The sequence below is a fragment of the Podarcis raffonei genome, chromosome 10 (assembly GCF_027172205.1).
Source record: "Podarcis raffonei isolate rPodRaf1 chromosome 10, rPodRaf1.pri, whole genome shotgun sequence".
NCBI lineage: Eukaryota > Metazoa > Chordata > Lepidosauria > Squamata > Lacertidae > Podarcis > Podarcis raffonei.
In genome coordinates this window covers 7,707,956-7,730,154 of record NC_070611.1, presented here as the reverse complement: position 1 = coordinate 7,730,154, position 22,199 = coordinate 7,707,956, and the positions used below count along the sequence as shown (strand labels likewise).

Here is a 22,199-nt window from a genome sequence, read left to right as displayed (position 1 = left end):
GCCACTAGTACAATGTAGCAGCTCTTCCACCGCCAGACCAATTAAAATAAAAATGACATTAAATATAATTTTGGCTGATGTCTGCCTAGTTTTTGTTGCTAAAGACAGGCACTGATGGAACTAAAATGTAGATCTAAAAGTGCACCAGATAAAGTTAGAATCTGATGGAAATTAATTCTTAGTGTCACATTTCATATTTAGAAACACTAATAAGAGATTACTTTGCTTTGAAATGGATGCAGCACAGAAGTTGCTGTAGGAGTACAGAGAATTTTCAATGCCTGGAGGCAGAGAGCTGCTGTTTTCCCCAGTTATGTGAAACTGACTAAATTCATTCATAAGTGATCTTCATAAATACTTAAAACAGGATTTTACTGCTCACGAACGCACAATAGTTAGACGGTTTCCATTCTAAAGTTTAGTTTCAAGGCATCCTCATTTATTGCTTGTATAACATTAGATATAGCTGCAGTCACTGTCATGAATGGCATGTAAATTGACTGCTCCTGTTTGTTTATACATGTATCACAGTAACTCTGGTTTATATTTGAGTTAAAGAAGGTTGCCCTGCTTTGATAAGCCAAAAGTAGACTTTGAGAGCCAAACTGTTGGATACGTGTAGGAGGAAAAGCATCAGTATCCAGACTGTTCAATAAATTAGCTTGAGATCTTGACGCTACAAGGGCCTCTTAGCTACATGAAATGGGAAACTATTTGATAGGTGAAGTTTTCAGGAGAAGTACATTGTATTTCTCTGAGCAAATGCAAGGTTTATTTCTTTTACTACTGCTATACCAGCAGCAACACTATAGCCAGAAAAAGTAGGCTGAGACCCAGGAATTAAGAATACTTCATCATTTGGCCCTGAAAACTGAATCTACAGTTCAGTTCTATGCATTGTATTTACCATGGCTAATGCCCATTTTTTGAAATGAGGAAATATGGGCTCTCTGTTAATGGCTCTCTGTGTGGGTGCTCCACCCTTTCGCATCCACCCACTCCTGCTTAAAATAAGATAAAACCTTAGTCTACAATTGTATCCTCACTTATTTGAGAGTATGGGGGGGGGTGTTATTTAGCACAGGCAGCAGTTGAAACCAGTTATGCAGATCCCATTAAAAACTACTGCTAGTTTTTGAAGAAAACATGACTCATAAAAGTTACTTGTGATGTAACATTGATGCTATTATTTTAGGGAGACGGTTGTATAGTTATGAGATTTCGCATGCATCTAGAGTGTGTAGCTGCTGCACACATTTCTTCTATAATATGGCCTATATATTGGTTTAACTTTTATGGTTTAATTTTTATGTGGTTTAAACACTGGAAAACATATAAGCAGTCTTTAATCTTAACACTTACGTTACAACATGTAAGGTTGCTACCAAGACTATATTTAAGTGCCTTCTCCAGAAAAATGCCAAATGTTGAGAATTAGGACATGTTTTCTTCATACTGCATGCTACATTACAGGTCACGTTCTGCAGAGATTACTCTTTTTTAAAGGTTCTACCGCAGGATCACTGTATAAAGCAGCAATTTTAATTGCACAGCATAGCACTTGAGCCACAGTAGCAAGCGTTGTTTTGCCCCCTTACTTACAAGTAGGCCCCATCTATTTATCTACTTTCATTTTATTTGTTCTTTAAAAACATTACTATAACCTGCAAGCAGCACTAAATAATTAGGAATACATGTCTCTCATCATAATGCATTTTTCCAAAATCATCCAAGTAGCCTTTCTGAAGAGCCACAATACCATCAGCAAGCCACTCTAAGTTCTTTTTAAACAAAACAAACAAAACAATGTATTGTTTTACTGTGGTGACATCTCATTAGAATCCCAATTCTGACTCTTTTCATGCCTGCACAGATGCAATGTGTTACATATGTGCAATGGAGTAACAAAGTCTCTGTCTCAGTGCCAAATACAAACGCATTTTTAAATTGTTATATTAATTGCAGCCTTTCACCAAACTTGTTGCAAGAGTTCTTCAAGCCAGGTTGACATAGAGTAACTGCAGGCATGCAGCTAGTCACTGGGAATGAAAAATTGCCAACTCTTTGTACATATAGAAGCTCTTTGTCACCACAGATGCATACAATACGCATGGAAATGAGCAAAGAGGGAGGCTGTGGAAGAGAAGGGTATTGGACTGGCATGCTAATGAGGATTTTCATTCCTTCATTTAGGAAACTCTCATTTGTACTTCACATCTGATCAGCTAGTAAATAAATACTGTGGTCAAGATCCAAGCAGTTTGTTTATGTTTGCCCAGGAACTTGCACAGAGTTTCTCTTTGCTTTTATCCGCAGCCCCTTCTGAAAGTCTCCTGGGGCTCAAAAACAGTTTCCTAAAGGCAGGATACATGGAGCACATCATGTGACTCTGTTGATGCAAGTCCCGATCCAAAAAGTTTTGGTCAGGTCAGGCAACAGTTGAAAATGCATTTGGGCAGCATTTTCCATGGGCAAAGTATTCTCTAGTCACCAATGTCAAGTTAAGCACACTTGAGACTACAGTGGTACCTTGGGTTACAGACGCTTCAGGTTACAGACACTTCAGGTTACAGACTCTGCTAACCCAGAAATAGTACCTCGGGTTAAGAACTTTGCTTCAGGATGAGAACAGAAATTGCGCAGCAATTATTATCAAAAGTAATACAGTGGTACCTCCGGTTAAGAACAGTTTCACGTTAAGAATGGACCTCTGGAACGAATTAAGTTCTTAACCTGAGGTACCACTATATTACTTTTGATAGGCTTTAAACATGTTGGATGTTGGCCCGTTATGTTGTAACTCCTCGCAAATCCTGTGCACTTTACTGAAGACAAGGAGTGGATGTTGATATTTATACAGTTTCAGCCACACAATGCAGGAAACCGTGACAGTAAAAAACAGTGGAAAACAAGGACACACTAGTTGGCATTACAAGCAGATTGCAAACCAATTTAACAGTTGTGGTTGTCCCTAAGGAACTTAGGACACTATAGTTTTGTAGAGGTTAAACATCTGTTAGACATCCCAGGGCCTCACATATGATAGTTATTAAACTGCTTTAAATATGCAGTGTCTTCAGGTTCTTACAGAGTAAACAGGGTCATTATTGTAAATGAAAAAAAGCAGTGTATGGGAGGAGCAATCTTATTCATCATGATGCTTTAAATTTTAAATGTTGGACCGCAGTTATCAATTCACAAATCCAGGAAAGATCTACTGAAATTTGAATTTAATGGGGCAAGCCTGAGTTACTTAGTTTGAGAATTATGCTTTAGTTTCTAGCCTTCATGGGTGTGGAAAAAAAGTGCTGACCCATAACCTAAAAACTAGGTTAATGATCCCGTGGGGGTTTTTGGGTAGCACTAGTTTGAAATAGTACAACTTTAAAGTGGGAGGGAATCTAGGACAGTCTTAAGACAATTTAGATCCTTTAAGAATAAAGAAAAATGTGTTCCTAATTGGACTGCTCCTGTGATAGTGGATTTAGGATAACTTGGTTGTTCTGGCAGCTGTGGCCAGGCTGCTTATATATTCAATGTGGCCTTTTGATGTGTCCTGTTTTAATCACTATGGCAGACCATAGCTATGTATTACAGTTCAGTTAAATATGTGCTAATGTGGCTTGTATTATATGTATTATATGAACACCAAAATAACTAAAAGTGTGAAGTTCAGATTCAAACCTCACCTCCACTATTAGCTCACTGGATGACCCCAGGCAAATCACAAGTGTTTCAGCTCCTGAGTCCTCACCTCCCCATATGGGGACAATTTATTATATGTTTGTTGTGAGAACCAAAATAATGCATGCTAAGCATGTTGAACACTTTACATGTGCTGCATAAATGCAAGGTATGATCACACTGTATTAGTAGCTATTTTGGAATACCAGTAGGGTTGCCACTCGTCCCTAGAAAAACTGGATTGTTCCTTTTTTGGACAAAAGTGTCCCCTTTCCCCTTTTGACTTCAAACAGAATGCCTTTCCCACATTTTTGAGGTCCTCCTCCTCAAAACTGTGAAGGCAGAAGGTGGGTTAGACAGCTCTTGCCCTTCTCATGGTTGTGATGAGTTGACAGAAAAACGCCAAACCCTCCCTAAACTCCGCAGCGCCGCTTGTCTTCCTTTTATCCTTGCAATGATGCCAACCTTCCTTTGTAGGTGGGCCATCATGAGCCCTGAGAGAGGCGAAGACTGAGAGAGAAATGTGGGGCTACCAGGACCCCTCCTCTTCCACCATGCAAAGTCCACGCCTTAGTACATTAAAATTGCTTCTTGTGTTTTCAAAATTCAATTTTCAGCTGTCTTAGAAAGATGTAGGGTGTAAAAACAACTTATGGAGCTCTTCAGTCATTCCAATTACGGTAAGCCTTTGACCAATGCTGGTATTGTATATTGATGTCCAAACTAGACTAGATGATGGGAAATGGGTGACTTGATCTCATGTGGGTTTTTCCAAAGCTAACAGGGAACATGGGGGTGGGGAGCTGGAATGAGAATTCAGATCAGAAACAACCCTTTCCACACACAAGTCTTTCCTCACATGTAACTTCCCCTCATGGGGCAAACAGCAGCTTTAGGAGGCAATTTATTTTGGGGAAATGGTATAGGTGATTCCTACCCTTAGTACTGTGGTCCAAAACCAAATCAGGACATCTGCACCTGCTGTTGTACCTTTGACAAAACTCACAAAGAGACCCAGGGCACTTCCAGGTGGCCTCTTTATTGAATGATCAACCTGGTTTGTTTGTAGGGCGGTTGGATGATGTGGCATCAAAGCAAATGTTATTTCTCACTTTACAGTGCATTTCCCCATCATTGCAAAAGAACTGCCAATCAACTGTATATGAGCAAACTTACGGTACTTTGCCAGCGTATAATGGAATACCACCTGAAAATAGCAGCAATCTTGAAGTTCCTGTACAGTATTCCCACTCATGGATCTTCTGTCATCTTAACTATTTTGACCCTCATGCAGGTGACAGCTGAGATTGGGGCCCTTCTGCCATCAGGCAGGGTGGCATTCCTCAGGTAGGATGCTTTGGGGTACAATTAAATTGCAGGAAATTATGGTAATGTTCCATCCACATCCACCATCAGTGGCAGCAGACCTCAGAATACCAGTTGGGCAGATTGCTGTTGTGCTCAGATTCTGCTTGTGGGCATCTGGTTGACCACTGTGAGAAAAGGTTGCCGGACTAAATGGGCCATTGACCTGATCCAGCAGACTCTTATGTTCTTACGTATTTTAGTCTATTATTATTTTCTACCACTATGATGGGCACCATTTGGATTTTCTGCCCTGGCACAAAATATGTTGTGGCAGTGACTCCTGCACCAGTGCAAGAGATCTGTATCTAGGGTGTCTATACACGTTGGATTTTACTGTTTGCAAGCCACAGGAAACTCGGTGACATTAGGTATTGCAATGGTGTGCAAAACGTATGCAGCTGTTCCATGCTTTTCACAACTAGGAGAAATTGCCACATGAATGGTTATGGCATGGTGCCCCAGAGTTCATATACTACCATAGGAAGCTGCCTTATGTCAGACCATGCCCACGTCTGCCTCAGTGCTGACTATTTTGTCTATTGGCAAGGGAGTCTAAGCAGAGATCATCTCAATCCTGCTACCTGAGATCTCTATACAACTGAAGGTAATGAAACCAAGGATCACAGGAATCGAAGCTGAGGCCTTCTGCATGCAAGGCATATGCTCTGCCCACTGAACTATGAACCTTCTTTAAAGCCAAACATAATCCATCTGCAAACTAATGATAACTCTGCATATGCGAAAGCAGCGTTATAATTAAATGGAAGACCTACTCCCTGTTTTGCAGGGCTTTTTTATATCTGACCTGGGAAGGCAGGACCCTGACTGACTTCAGCAATGGGCTGGGGTGTTGTTTGGGTTTTTAGGTTGTTGTTCGTCGCTGTTGGCTTTTTGCATTTTCGATCATGTTGCGATATATGTGGAACTTCTTTTATTTGGTTCTGTTTTTTATAATGTTTTCTTTACTGTTCAGTCAGTAGATCAGAAGACCCCTAATCTCAGGGTCGTGGGTTCGAGCCCCACCTTGGCATAGCTGTCAACTTACAGATTTGAAAATAAGGGATCAGAAACTAAAATAAGGGATTTTACAGAAATTCGGCACTGATGGAGCCATGCTGCTTTTGCTGCCACTGACCGTGTTTTGCAGGGGGTTGGACTAGATGACCCTAAGGGTCTACGACTTCCACCAAAGAAGAGGGGCAGACAAAACTGATGAACGACGTCGAGATGGCAAAGCTTACAGGCAGAATTAGAAACCAGGAAGAGGACCTCTTTAATAAAGAATGGGGAAAGTTTATAATTTATTTGAAAAGCTATTGTAAAGAGTTACATACATTGGTAGGATTGACAGAAAACTTGTAGTAAAAATGTGAACTATGGATGGACAAATGATTTATAAAAAGAGAGTTATGAAAGGGATGCAGAGGGGGAAATCACTACATTAAGATGCTGCACTGGTTGGAGGGGATGCTAAGCAGCATGTCGGGGCTGCCGTCGTCCTGGCGCAAGGAGTTCCATTGGCCCTTCCCTGCCAGAGAGGGAGGGAGGGAGAGAGACTCTCGCCCACACTGCCCACGAGCCTGGCATGAGGCGGTTGCAGCACTGTGCTGGCCGCTGAAGCGCTGCCCTTCTGCATCCCTCCCCACCCCCTCCTCTGGCTTCCCCTGGTAGTGCTGTGGAAGTCTCGCAAGAGAGGGGCTGCCTGCCCAGCCGCCCGCCGCCACCCGTCTCCTCATGGCGCGCCTCTGAGGGGGAAAAGGGAGAGACGGAGATGCGGCAGCTCATGTGCGTGCTCTCTCGCGTGGCGGAGGACCCCGAGCTGCTGCTTCCCTCCCAAGCCGGGCGAGCATGAAACCCGGGGAATTTAAGGGACATCATCAATAAGGAACAGCAGCGGGACACGGTGCTGGGATAAGGGAGTTTCCCGCCAAATAAGGGATGGTTGACAGCTATGCACCTTGGGCAAAAAGGTTCCTGCATTGCACGGGGGCGGACTAGATGACTTTTGTGGTCCTTTCCCAACTTGACGATTCCATGATGTTGTCACGTTACTTTCCAGACAGGGAGGGAGGGAGAGAGACTCTCGCCCACACTGCCCACGAGCCTGGCATGAGGCGGTTGCGGCACTGTGCTGGCCGCTGAAGCGCTGCCCTTCTGCATCCCTCCCCACCCCTCCTCTGGCTTCCCCTGGTAGTGCTGTGGAAGTCTCGCAAGAGAGGGGCTGCCTGCCCGCCCGCCGCCACCCGTCTCCTCATGGCGCACCTCTGAGGGGGAAAAGGGAGAGACGGAGATGCGGCAGCTCATGTGCGCGCTCTCTTGCGTGGCGGAGGACCCCGAGCTGCTGCTTCCCTCCCAAGCCGGGCGAGCATGAAACCCGGGGAATTTAAGGGACATCATCAATAAGGAACAGCAGCGGGACACGGTGCTGGGATAAGGGAGTTTCCCGCCAAATAAGGGACGGTTGACAGCTATGCACCTTGGGCAAAAAGATTCCTGTGTTGCACGGGGGGTGGACTAGATGACTTTTGTGGTCCTTTCCCAACTTGACGATTCCATGATGTTGTCACGTTACTTTCCTTCCACGTTGTGAGCCGCCTCGAGCATCCCCTGAAAGGCGGCAAACGAAACGAAACCAGGCGCGTATGCTCTTAAGCGACTGCTTTCTTTCTTTCTTTTTTAATTATGTTTATTAAAATTTTCAAAAAAGAATACAAAGGAAAACAGAAAAGAGAAAAAGAAAAAAAGAAAAAAGAAAAGAAAAAGAAAAACAGCAATTTAAAAAGTTTACCATAATTATATTCCATACCCAATTTCCTTGACTTCCCCACACCTACCCTTCTTGTATTCCAATTCCAATTTTTAGCTCAGCAATTTTTATCCCCCCCACTTTACCTTATTTCCTCTAATTCAATTATCTTAAACAAATTTTAACTTCTAAACCTCTATCTTTATATTTCAAAACTTATTCTTGACATACTTTCCCTAAATTCCTCCTTTCTGCTTTCAAGAAACGAGGGCTGCCAACTTTTGCTCATTTCTGTCACTCGGCCCACGTGTTCAGGCACACCAGCGACAGAAGCAGCGCGGGTTTAATAAGAAGCCAGCAGCGGCCGCCAACGCCTTTGCAAGGCGGGTGGAAGGAAACCTGGGGGTTCCCTCACAGGCACCTGCCGCCCTCTCTAGGCCTCCCTCCCGTTGCCTAGCGACCATCCCCCTCCGGCTCCGGCGCCGCCTCCCCCTCGCGCGCCCGGCGCGGGCCAACTGCGCATGTGCGCCGAGTCCGGGAGCTCCTGCTCCTCAGCCGGCGAGGAGCAGCGGGGCCGATGTGCCGTGAGGCGCTCTGCGCGGCGGCCCCACGACGACGACGACGGCGGTGTCCTCGGCGATGAGCTCCCGGAGAGGTACCGTGGGCGGGCGGTCGTCGTCCCCAGAGGTTGGCGGGGCGGGTGGGTGGGTGGGTGTCCGGGGTCTCCCCGTCCTTCTCCTCACGGGGAGCGTGAGGCGCACCGGCCGCCGCAGCAGCCTCTCGGCTCACCGGCCTCTCTCCCTCTCTCTCGCCCTTCAGTGCTGGCCCTGCAGGCCCGGAGGCGCCGCGCCAAGCACCCCGCGCCGCCCGGCAGGAAAGAGAAGCACCCGCCGCCGCCACACAAAAAGTGAGTTTCTTCTCCCTGCGGGGGGAGCGCGCCTTTTGCGCGGCCCCGTCGCCTCCTCCGGGAAGCGCGCCTCCTCCCGCTCCGTCCCGGGCAAACTCTTCTCCCGCCTCGCGGTGTCAAGTCGCGCCTGCTGGGAGCCCGTACTTTTTTATTTTATTTTCTGCCGCCTGGTTGACACGCGTTTTCCTTTTCCTGGCGCTGTTGGGGATCTTTGCGTGTTTGCGCCACTCGCCGCCGCAGCAGCCGTTTCTGGTCCGGGCGGCCGGATCTCAACGGGCATGGAGGGTTTTCTGTGTTTGTGGGTCACTAGACGAGTTGATGCTGGGATTTCCAGAACAGCTCCCTCCTCCATACATATCGGCTCTTGCAAATTGTGCATACATGTTCCTTTCCTGCCCTTTTCTCATGCAGCTCCTTGCAATCGTATGCTACCCTTCCTGATGTTATTGCATATATGCATTAAGGATTAATGCGTATGCCACCCTGCATCTGAAATCCTAGGGTGGTTCATAGCACAAAGTACAAAATGGGAAAACAAAATACACAATAAAACAAAATGCATAATAAAACAAAAACAAAGCAATAACACCCCCCCTCGGACATTATGCTATACTTATACCCAGCCCTAAGGCTGATGACCGGTTACAGCACTTCCTTATTTCAGTCTGAAAACAATTCTATGAATTAGGTCACTGTTTTTGTGGTGAACTAAGATGGAGCAAGAATGGCTAGCCTTCCAAAACAATCTGTTGTTGTGCTTGAGACTTCTCAGTTTTGAAGTCTAGCTCTGTATCCATTGGGCCATCAGTCGAGTGGTTCCAAAACTTCTTTCCCATGGACCACTGTGTGAGCTGTGTTAGATGCAGTATAATTTTTAATTATATTTTTGCTGCTTTTAGTGTATATGTATTTTATTGCATTGCATTTATTGCATTACAACTTGAATTCTATAGAATAAATATTTATCTGTGTGTGTGTGTGTGTGTGTGTGTGTGTGTGTATATATATATATATATATATATATATATATATATATATATATCTCAATAGATGTGCTGTTTTCAAGCAGAATTAAACTTGTGGAACATTTGAAACCAGTTTAGGAACTCCTTTTCAAGTGCATGTTTACCGCACAGCTGGCTGTACCGGACAATTTTTTTTTAGTCTGCTTTAATTTTTGTATCTTTTGTATTTGAATAGAGGTGTTTCATAGTTCTTTTCAGTAGTATGTATTTATACACTAATTGCTACATTATCTATGTACCTTTCAGTCAAATAATTCAAATAAGATACTCATATTACTAATAGGATAACTTTTCATATTGCTGTGGCCTAGTTCTTGCTGAAGTTGTCAAGTTGTATCCCGGTTGCACAACTTCAGACACTATTGAAGGGATTCAATTACTGATTGCTTTTCCTCCACAGAGGGAGAGGTGGTGTAGCCTAGTCTTCTCGTTGACATTATAGCTTTCGAGATCAATCTTTCTTTTGTGTAAAGAAGCATTCAGTAACATCACCCCTTTCCTGCAGTTTTTGTTTATTTCCTGATGGTGCTGGTAGAATTTATTTTTTGATACTGGCTGTTGCCTCTTGGTATCCCATCTTGTTGTTTCAGGCAAGTCAACATTTGTATGAAGCTTCTGTCTCTCCTGTGCATCTCAATCCAGGGAGATTGTTGTAATTGTGTGCCTGGAGCTGGTAATGGACTGGATGAGAGCAAACAAATTGAAGTTTATCCAGACTACCAGAACTTTGAAATCTTCCATATAGGCCTTTCTCTGACCTGCCAAAAACATGAAAGGGCCTTTTCAGTGGCTGCACCTGATATTTTAAACTTTCTTCTTTCAATAGGTTCTTTAAGCTCTCTCTCTTTTGTTGATTCCCAACCGAGCAAGGTCATTTTTATACAGACAAGCCTATGGCCTAAGGTTAGAATGGTAGAGTTGGAAGGGACTCCAAGGGTCATCTAGTCTAACCAGGTTAATCTGCCAGCTGTACTGTTCAAATTTTAGCTGCTGTTTTATGTCTTGATTTTTAATGTTTTGACTTTTTGGATGCGCTTATGTTTAATTTTATTCTTTTAAGCTTTGTACACCCAGTTAATATGTACATAGTGTACTTTTATCCCTGGTTGGGGAAGTGGTGTATACACATTAGGCACAATCCATATCTATCCTGTATCATTTCTATTTGTTTCTTATGAAATATGGCATTCTTATGCTTCCCCCTCAGCTTCAATCTGAATTGAGAAATAGAACAATTTATGTGCATTTTAAGCTAGTAATGTGTACACAACTTTTCTATACAGTACTGTTGAGTGCTATTTCCAGAAATCAGAATAAATAAATCTCTGTCTTATTTTATAAGGAAACTTTATTTTACATAGATGCCTGATGTACCGTCTCTCCTTCTGGTTATTCTTTACCATCTCCACTGTTCTATCCCTTGTCTCTTGGGTTCTTTTGAGATATTTCTATATTTGTATGAAATATATTGTCTCCCTGTTTATAGAGGACTTCTGCTTTTAGGAAAGAGTCATTCCTCTTGAGTGTGTCATTTTTACATGATTAATGTTTTTGTTAATTTATAATCCTCCACTACTCCATATCAGAATGTTTACAATTTGTTCTTTGGGGAAATTTACTTGTCCTCAATGTAACTGTGTTTTCCCAGGACAAATTCTGCTGAGTTCGTGTTGTCACCATTCCTGCTGGATTGACCACTGCTTAATTCTTCCTTTTTAGATGTTCCACAAGATTTGGAGTCCATTGGGTGGTCACCTTATAGATTAGTGCAACATGTTACCACAAAATTTGTATTCTAGACAGGTGCATTTTGCTTTTTGAAGTTGTAGTTATTATCCGTTATGCTATAAACAGTACACATATTCTCTTGGATTTATTTCCTTTTTCTCATTGTCCCAGTGTATAGCATTTGTTTTTGTTGTCTTAGAGTACCATACCTGGCTATACTACCCTTGCCAGTGCAACTGTGGCATAGAATTGGCCTAAATTGACTCAGCATAAGTTACAAGAAGGCTGACTCCCATCTTCTAGTGAGTATTGCTGCTGAAATCAAGAGTCTTTGCAAAACACATTTTTTCCTGAGAAACAAAAGTATTGATGTTTAGAGAAAGACTCTTGCTATTGAATACACAGGACTAGCTTATTTCTTGAAAACAAAATATAGTTGTCGTCTAGAGGTCCCTGTCACAAGATCCATAGTAGGTTTTTTGCTTGTATTACATTTTCATTTAAGAGATTCCCTCTACATGATCCTTAGTTTGAAAAATAACATTAGCAGATTGAATCTGACCCAGTATTATACCAGGATAAATGTTTTGACCACGAAGCAAAATAATAGCAACACTAATGTCCAAAACAAGTTTCCTTGTGCAGTTTTGTTACCATGTGTCTACATGTTCCATTAATACTGCCTCTCAGCTTCTGTGACCATGCCAGAGAATGTATAATTCTAAGGCTCACTCATATAATGCTAAATTATAGCAGTACATGTGAACATGGCTATTAAATATCTGTGCATTGTCAATAATTTTATACATTTGCCCACTAATTTAATACATTTAGTTGTGTAATTTGTTTTTTTGGATAGCTTTCTATGGAATGTTATGAGGTTTCATCGGAATATTTACAAAGTTGATTTACTTACTCCCTTTTTGTGCTTTGCTAGTTGGCAGCAGCCATTTTTGGACAGAAACCACGGAGTGGGGGAGCAAGATTGGACAAATCAAAGAGCAGGAAAAATCAAACAAATCAGGGAGCAGTAGAGAGAGGACAAATCAGTTTCCCCCTCTGTTGCCTCTCTTTTGCTGATTTGCTACAGCCATTTCAGGAAGGAACCATGGAGAGGGGGAAAGAGAGCAGACAAATCCCCGATTAGAAATATTTTCATAGGAAATAATGGAAATCGCAGACTTGTTATGTGGACGCTTGCCTAACAAAATCATTTCCAGGGAACACATTGTATTTGGTAAACGGGATCTATGTGCATTGGCAATAGAAAGCTTTGCAGTTTTTCTGCAGTGTTGGCAGGTATTACTGTGTGTGTTTGTGGTTCAGGGCTCAGCATGCCTACAATCTTTAAACATTCATCAGAGGCAATCATAGATTACGTGTATATTGAGCTCCCATGTGATAGTGAACATAAGCAAGCAATAGTGAACATAAATTGACATACATGTGATCAAATCCTTTTCTCCCACAACGGTGCCTTGCTCCAAATGTTGTGAGAGTGCATAGAAAATGAGGCAAGGATTAGTGGTGAGGATTCCTGCTGGGTGTATTAGTGGAAGGATTAAACTGCAAATGAGTTGATTCAACATATATTACTATTTTTTCTTCCTGCCTCATCTGCACTGAAGGTGCTGCCTGTCTGCTGGAAAACTGTTATTCATGGGTTTGACACTTGGTTTCTCCATCTGAATTCTAATGCCGTGTGTAAACAGAAAAGTCACTTTCTATGTTTGTTTACACCACTGTTTAAATAATGCTGGATGTCTCAATTTTGTGGTATGGCTCTGTAGTGACTGAGAAGATTCTGGGTCTTGGACAGTGCTTAAATAAATTTCTGGTCTAAACACTAGACATTCAAAGTAATAAAAATCTGAAGAGACGTGATTTTTAAAATGCATATACAGTGGTACCCCGCAAGACGAACGCCTCGGAAGACGAAAAACTCGCTAGATGAAAGAGTTTTTCGTTTTCTTAGCCGCTTCGCAAGACGCATTTCCCTATGGGCTTGCTTCGCAAGACCAAGCTTGCCCCGCAAGCTCCGGGGATAGCGGGGAAGTGCAGCGCGCCTTCCCCTCTGTCCCCGGACCTGTTCTGAAGGCTGGCGGTGGGGAGAAGATTGCTTCTCCCCGTTGCCAGCCCCGCAAGCTCCGGGGACAGAGGGGAAGCGCAGCGCGTCTTCCCCGCTGTCCCCGGACCTGGTCTGAAGGCGGTCTCCATAGGAATGCATTAATTGATTTTGAATGCATTCCTATGGGAAACCGTGCTTCGCAAGACAAAAAACTCGCAAGAAGAAAAAACTCGCGGAACGAATTAATTTCGTCTTGCGAGGCACCACTGTATATAATTGTTGCTTGCATCTTGAAATCTTGTTGAATCACTTTGATTGCTTTGTATTAGGCAACAAGTTTAAATTAAAATTCTGATTAAATGGCTTGAGCAGCAGACATTAAGGAAATAAGTGTTTTAGTTACATGGGGAAAGATTGAATGGGTCTTTTCTTAATGGAATGAGAGTGAGCTCTGTTGGCCCAGTTTACACTAAAAGGTTGGTGAACTGCTGTTAAGTATATTTTTCTTGAACTATGCCAAAATAGTTTTATTCAGCATAAAACAATGTTTTTATGTATTTGTTAGCTATTTAGAAGCCAAATGGAATACTCTGTTATATTCAGTAACAAGAAGAAACAGCTTTCTGTAGCTGTTTGATACTTTCTTTTAATATGAATTTATTTTTAAATATCCTATTCCTTTCACATTACAGTTTGAGTTTTACAGTGAAACCTGTTATTTAAAACATTGGCTTACTCCTGCTGAGTACTGGCACATTTCTTAGAGTGCATTTGGATTAATGCTATTACATTGCACTTTTCTTGTTTCACATTAACTCATTACTAATAATGCTATGGCTTCTGTGTAGGATTGAAGATTTATTCTTAATAAATACTGCATTTGGGCAAATACCCACAGGCATTTGAGAAGTTTGAGCAGATCCAGTTTCCACCGTCTATGCTACTATCTGTATAAATGATCTAACTCTGTGGCATTTCTCCTCTAATGCAGGTCAGCATTTTAAATAATTAGGTAGTTATACATCCTCTCTCCTGTTTACTCCCATTCTCTTATACAACACTACTGGAGATTCAACTTCTTCTCTGTTTACTGACCTTTAAAAAACAAAGAGGGAAGGAGTTAAAAAGAGGGTCTGATGCACTTTGTGCTTCTGTGGAATATAGTAATCCAGCTTTCTAGTACCTCTTTAAAGCTAGAAAAGAGAATGAAAGGGTGCTGTGTGCCACTTTTATTTAATACAGGTCAACCGTAAAGAGCAGTGCCATAGGTGTGTGTGTGTACATTTAACACTTCCTACTGCCAACTGTTACGGGGTCAATAGGGCTGCCTTGTCATTTGCGGGGTAAGTGACTAGTTGAGTGTTACATTAAAGTAATAATTTTTTAGAAACCTGCAAGGTAATTCAAACTTCAGCTGGCTATCTTGAGATGTATTTGCTTTAAAAGCAGTTACGGTCCCCTTCCAGCCATTTTATTGAGACAAGCAGTATCAAGAAGTCCACTGAATTTTCTCTCTCTCTAAATAGTTCTAACATTAAGGTTAGATTTTAATTTATATTATGATAGTTTAAGCAAGTTCACATTCTGTTTAGACCTGTTTATGTATGGAGTAAATAAAGCATTTATTGTCATTTCATATACTTTTGGAACATCTTCCAGGAGTGTAAATGTGGTTTTTCTTTTGAAAGGCAGTAAAGTGAGAAAAGTAGGACATACATGCTGGAACTGGATTGCCTTAAGCCACTATAGAATTGGTCTTAGAATTCCATTGTGTTGGACCAGAATGATCGCATTATGATTATTAAAAAACCTAGCAATTTATCAATAGCTATCAATCAGTCAATATACCCATATATTGTTGAAGTCAGGCTGGAAATATGAATCCCTCTTTGGTACTTCATAAAATGCTGTAGTTTCCTGTTTTCACAATTTGTTTTGTGGTTCTGACAACAGTGAAGGCAACCGAGGCCTGTTGGGCTAATATAAATATTTTATCCAATTAGTATGGGAGGTGTTTAGCAAAGTGCTTTTTCTTGTGCAAGGATTTCCACTTGCACAGTGGAACTTCCCCTCCCTCTCTTCTCTTCGTGTCCCACCCCCTGGCACCTCCCCAAATTTGCTTCATAGGATTGGGGGAAACCTCAGAACAGATTTAGGGCATGCATCAGGAGAGGGAAGGGAAATTCCATCACTCAGCCAAAAGTCCTTGCACTAGTTGAAACACTTCATTGGATACTGCCCAATATTTATCTTCATCTTCCCTGTTTGGCATACAGATTAACAACTTTTGTTGTTTTGTATAACATCAACAACAACAATTTTATTTTTACCCTACCTAGTTGACTGGCTTACCCCAGCCACTCTGGACGGCTTCTAGCCTATACAGAAACATAATAAAATATCAAACATTTAAAACTTCTCTATACAGGACCACCTTCAAAAGTCTTCTAAAGGTTGTATAGTTATCTATCTCCTTGACGTCTGATGGGAGGGCATTCCACAGGGTGGGTGCCACTATCGAGAAAGTTTGTGAAGTTGATTATGTGTAATCAAATGAAGTAAATATATTGATACTTGCAAATGAAATGCTTGTGGCAAGAGAGTCTGCTTATAAGAAGAATTATTTCCTGATATGCTTTTGTTTTAAAGAATAATGAGCAGCTTAATCTGATTATTTCTCATTTAAAATAATACACGATATAAAAGTGGTTTTGAAAACTATTCTTTCACTGCAGCTACCATACAGATTCATATCTCATTCAGGTAAGTAAAGAAAGCCAATATTTCACTTGTTGTATTAGGAATCTCTGGTGGCAGTACAGTGGATGTTTGGGTTGCTAATGTGATCCATGCGGGATGCACGTTCACAACCCGCAGCGGCGCGTCTGCGCACATGCGAGTTGCAATTCGGTGCATGCGCAAAGCACGATTTAGTGCTTCTGCGCATGTGCGACCGCCAAAACCTGGAAGTAACCCGTTCCGGTACTTTGGGTTTCGGTGCATCCGTAACCCAAAAAAAACAACCTGAAGCTTCTGTAACCCTAGGTATGACTGTATGTGAAAAACGCTTTGGTGCATATGTAATGGATTGCCACCATAGTGCTTTTGGATACACAGACACCCACAGAGGTTTTTCCTGGCATCTGCAGGGTCCCATTTTCCCCACTCTTCCCCACACTGAAATTAGGCTTGGAAATAAGCCTTGTGCTGTTTCCACTAGAAGTCTTTTTTTCAAAGCTTAATTGTTGTGATGTGGGCTTATCTTCATAGAGATTGCAACTGGGAGGGAAGGTTAACTCTTGCCTCTCCAGCTGCATTCTCTAGGAATATTTCCCTATGTCCCAAAATTAGGCTTGAAAAAGCAATTAAAGAGAGAGAGAGAAAACATTTGCTGGTGGGGTGAAAATGTGTGCATATGTATGGTTGTTGTAAGTGTGTGCACAATTGCAGAGGGTGCAGGATACTCACAACCGTTTCCCCAGGTTTCAAATGAGCCCATTGGCTTCAACAGGTTGGCAACTTCCGGCATATTAGCATGTTTGGGATTATAGGAGCCACCTTCCGAAGAAGAATGGGGGGCTGGAAGCGCGTAGCATGCAAAGTTGTGTGCATGATGTCCTGACGTGTGTATGACGTCAGGGCATCTGAGGAGCTGGGGGCGGAGCCGAACGTGGCAACAGCACAGCAGCAGCACAGCTTTAAAGGCTGGGGCTCTGCCTCCTTTTGCTGCTGCCACCGGCCTAGGGCTGCTTCCCACCTGCTTCCCCTCTGTGGCAGTAGGAGGAGGAAAAGGAGCCTTGGCTCAGCTTGGCCTCCTCTGAAGGATCGAGCCCTTCAGCAGCCCCATGCCGCCTCCTCCTTCCTCCACTGGCCCGGGGCTGCTTTCACCACCATTTAACTTTTTTGTGGGGAGGTCTCCTCCCAGAAACTACAGTGGTACCTCTAGATGCGAATGGGATCCGTTCCGGAGCCCCGTTCGCATCTAGAAGCAAACGTAACCTGTGTCTGCGCGTGCACGGGTCACGTTTTGGTGCTTATGCGCGTGGCGTCATTTTGAGTGTCTGCGCGTATGCAAGCGGTGAAACCTGGAAGTAACACACTCCGTTACTTCCGGGTTGCCTCAGAGCGCAACTTGAACGTGCTCATCCCGAAGCACATTCAACCCGAAGTATGACTGTACTGGGGCCCCAAAAAGGATCAGCCCCTAGGAGATGGTGCCCCTGTTTGGAAGAAAGGTATGTTGGCAACCAGTATGTTGTTGTAATTGGATTTAAGTACTTATTTTTCTTGCTTTAATTTATTTTTAACTGGGAAGGCTTGCTGTCTGGAAGGCAAACACTTGTGATGGATCTGGTAGTAAAACTGGCAAGCTTTTTTTCTGTGGTGATTTTTTAAATCTGGGAAACAAGCTCAAGTGTCAAGTATTGATTATATTGGTCATACTGTCTTAGTGATGCTTTTGATTTGCTAACTTACATATTAGCCTTCTTTATGAGCTACTGTTTTTCATTCAAGACCTTAGAAAGAAAGTAATCCCCAAGCGCTTAATGTATTTGAAATCTATATGCTATCACATATTGGGAATTTTTAAAACGCTAGGTTCAAAGACACTTATTTAATCCCCACATTGGTCTGATGCAGCAGAACCAAAAATAAATTGATTTGAGGAGTAGCAGTGTAAAGATTTGAAGACTTCGAATAGGCATTCTGTCTGTAAATAGGCACGGTCCTGCTTGTTTGGATAGCAGATGTCAAAACAAGCCACTAGGTGGCAACATATTAATTTGAAAGTCGCTGAATGCGATTGAAAAACTATTAAATAAAACTAAGCAAAACCCTCTTGGAATGTATATCAAATCCCTGGTCACAACAAGACTTTTGCAGCATGCTCCTGTATTACCAAATCTCTGAGAGAGAGATTGGGGGGCGGGGATTGGCATTAAGTTACCAGATTTTTTTTCAATGAATCCGGGGAACACTTTAAATAAATAAATACATACATACTACACGTTTGTTCGATGGTAGAGGGGCAGCCGCCGCCTTGACCTCAACCGCCACATTTCCCCTTCCTCCGAGGCTTCTGTCTCCTTTCTCCATGAGGCTGGGCAGCCCCTGAATTGTTGGTTCTTCGGTGGTGGTGGTGGGGAAGGGGTTTGGTGGGTCAGGCATGGAAGGCGGAGAAGGAGGGCCAAGAGTGGCGGCGGCGGCGAGGCTTGGGCAACCCTTCCCATCGGAGCAGCCCCAATCCCATTCTTATTTGTGTGCAAGCAGGAGGGGGCAGGGATCCCACATCTGGGAAAGGAGGCTTCCCCTTGCCTAACTGAGACATCCCCGCCCCGCTCCTGCTTGCACGCAAGTAGGAGTTGGGAGTGAAATATACTCAGTCGCAAAGTGATTTCATGCTCTTTATTCAGCTCATAGTGGTGAGGAGGAATGAATGAAAGTCCCCTCAAAGTATCTGCTTTATATACATTATTTACACAATGGGCTGCACATGATTGGCTAATTCCGGAATTCTACTGTAAGCCAATCAGGTTGTGGATTCACTTCTATCTGGAGCATGATTGGGTAGTTCCTGCCAACCAATCATACTGCTGCATTGTTCTAGGACCAATCAGACTGCTGCATTCTGAATCCTATTGTTCTAGGACCAATCAGACTGCTGCCTTTTGGATCCTATTGTTCTAGGACCAATCAGACTGCTGCAGTTTGGATCCTATTCAACTCAGTACATAACAGGGAGGCTGCTCCGATAGGCAGCATGAAGCCTCCCTTCAAAGCTTAGTTACTGGGGTCAGGGAAGGCGGAGGCAGCTTGGAAGCTGTATCTTAGAGTCCCTGCACCGCCATCATATGGGGACTTCCGAGCAGCTTCTGAAGTCAGCCAGAGCCGACTGCTCTGGGATGCTGAGACTGCTGCTGCTGCTGCGTTTCCTGGGGACGTTAGATGAAATCCGGGAACATTTTGGGGATGGAATTTGTCCGGGGACTTATTTGCAAATCTGGAGACTGTCCCCGGTAAACGGGGACATCTGGTAACACTAAATTATCATCAGTGTTCTAATTTGGTTATTCATGTGCAAAGATTTTTTGCCCCTTCAAAATAGTGCATCCCTCTGCATGTATGTTAATGGGCAATCAGTCTTCTGAGTGCATTTGAGTGCTTGATTTGGTCCAGGAGGAGGTCTGATGGGTCACTTTGAATAAATTGACCTTTGCTGCAACCTGAAAAGCATGAGGGATATTTTATAATCCAAACTAGCCTCAGCCTTACCTCTAACCTGCAAAATTAACAGTGGCATGTGCTGCAAGGCTACTTTCTCTCAGCACAACCCCCCAAATTTCAATAGGGGTATAATACTGATTAACACTACAGGAGTGTTGTGGACTGCTCTCATCCCAGGATTGCAGGCAGGGCTAAAAGCAATGGATAATATTGCAGGGTTGTTGTAGTCCCTAATCTTCAGGCCAATCCCCATTGTAATAGGATACCATTGATACCATTGAACAAAAACAAAGTGCTGTAAACTACCCAGAGCCAGACTTGCAGTATTCTCTGTAACTTATACTACACAGCTGCCTGAAGACACTCTTTCTGAAGCCACAGTGTCTTTCAGCCAGCTGTTCGGGGACAATTAATTGCACTTGCTTTAAAATTAGCAGTATTTCATTTTCAGATGTTTCACACAAAAAAGATAATTGAGTTAGAAAGAGCAGGAACTCTTCTCTTTGCTTGCTACGTTTTAGGGTCCTTCACCCTGGGGTACTCAATTCCAGCAACATTAAAATATTGGATTTCTTTATTGGTGTCTCTAGGCAGCTCTCACTGTTGTCTCTGGGGATGTATTAGGAACTGACCTGTACAGACAATGGTTCTTTCAGCCCTGAGTGCTGCCCTCTTGTTCCAATCCAACCACTTGTTCTCATTCATTCTCTCTCTTCTCTCTCTCTCTCTCTCTCTCTCTCTCTCTCCATCCAAGTCGTCAGTTTTCTCCCCACTTAGCCTCACACCTCATGGCGCAGAGATCTTAATTGGGGTATTCATGCTTTCTTGTAAGACGCTTTGTACCCTTGCAAACTTTGGGGTTCCCTCCAGTTTAACGGTCCCTCCCTGTTCTGTGCTGGTGCTGCCATTTTGGCTACATAATGGGAGGCATTACCTCCTGAAGTTCAGAAAAGTGAACAGTGAAGGATTTTTAGGGGAAGACTTTAATCACGCTAAATTCATTACCAGGTAGTTAAGATGACAAAGAAATAGGCTCTCTTAATGTGTAGTAGCGAGTCTAAACACAGTTGAATGAGCTTGAGAATGCCATCAAATAAATGTTCAGGGTGGTATTCAACTAAATAGTTGCACCAGCTCAAGGATTAGTGCTCGCATAATGGGGCTCCCCCCTTTTGCATGCATCATGTGCTGTCTCTAAATCAGTTTCAGAGGGTTGGGAGAATCCTAAAACAGATTTAAGGGGTGCATAGGAGAGAAGAGGGGAAGTATGCCCTGTTGCACAAGGAGAAATCCTTGTGTTGAAAGAATGATCTGCTTAACCCTACATTTAATATAACTCTCAGTTTATATAAAGTTATTTCTGAGTATAACATTAATGTGCCTTCTGATAAAAAGACATAGGGCAGGAAACTGATTATAGTAAAACACACAAACAAACGCGCGCGCGCGCACACACACACACAGAATTACATTCCATGATATTATGGCAGTAAACAAAGCTGTATTGTAACTTTTGAATAAATGATTTTTAAAAAATGTTTTTACAATAGGGTATCTGTTTTCAGTCCAGTTCAAGACAGAATAAAGATCCATTTCAAAATATATTGAGTGCAATAGCTAATCTCAAATCCATAGACATTATAACCTTACCTAAATTTTTACTAGCATTCTTGTCAAAACATGCCAGTATTAGTCATTTGCAGACTTTAAACAACAACAAAAAGTCCTGCTTTCTGTAAATTTTCTTTAGCTGATCATCTGGAAGAGACTGGATAGGTTTATCTCTTGAACAGATAAATAGTCTATAAAATGTAAAGTGATTTTAATTCTTATTAGTGCCTGAAAGCTGGACTTGATTGGGTGATATTTATTATAGATTTATTATAGATTTCTGAATATGTAAAGACTAGAGAATTATCTCAAAATGCTGCCCCATAAAGAGTGTGTACCTCTTGTTCTACAGTGTTCTACAGTGTGATCCTCCACATGTCTTCTCAGAAGTAAGCCCCCAAGTTGAATGGGACATGCTCTTGGATTGCTGTATATAGGATTGCAATAATAAGCTTGGTTTTCCTTAACTTACTGGAGCTTCATTTGTGCTGCTTATAACTGGTATTTCCATTGAAACATTTCTTTCAGCCTTTATGGTTTCTGCTTGTGCTGCAGAGGAAAGTGAGGTCAGTATTTCTTGTCAACCTGGGAAGGCAGCCCATCTGATCCTAAACCTCTGCCGTCTTTTGGGAAATCACCAGTAGTAGTAGTGTAGGTATCAAATGGTACAAAATAGCACCTGTTCCAATGTGTGATCTCTCATCATTGTTCAAAATACAGTGGTACCTCGGGTTACATACGCTTCAGGTTATAGATGCTTCAGGTTACAGACTCCGCTAACCCAGAATTACTACCTCAAGTTAAGAACTTTGCTTCAGGATGAGAACAGAAATCATG

The 22,199-nt window shown here is 42.6% G+C and overlaps 1 protein-coding gene across 1 annotated transcript in view; it reads left to right on the top strand.

Moving 5' to 3' along the window:
* The first annotated feature begins 8,364 nt into the window (after positions 1–8,364).
* SRPK2 (SRSF protein kinase 2) overlaps positions 8,365–22,199 on the top strand; it is an 87,805-nt gene continuing 73,970 nt past the window's right edge. Inside the window, exons 1-2 of the mRNA XM_053404618.1 lie at positions 8,365–8,453; positions 8,618–8,705. Coding sequence (XP_053260593.1) covers positions 8,438–8,453; positions 8,618–8,705 — 104 coding nt within the window. The 5' untranslated portion in view covers positions 8,365–8,437. The remainder of the gene's footprint in view (positions 8,454–8,617; positions 8,706–22,199) is intronic.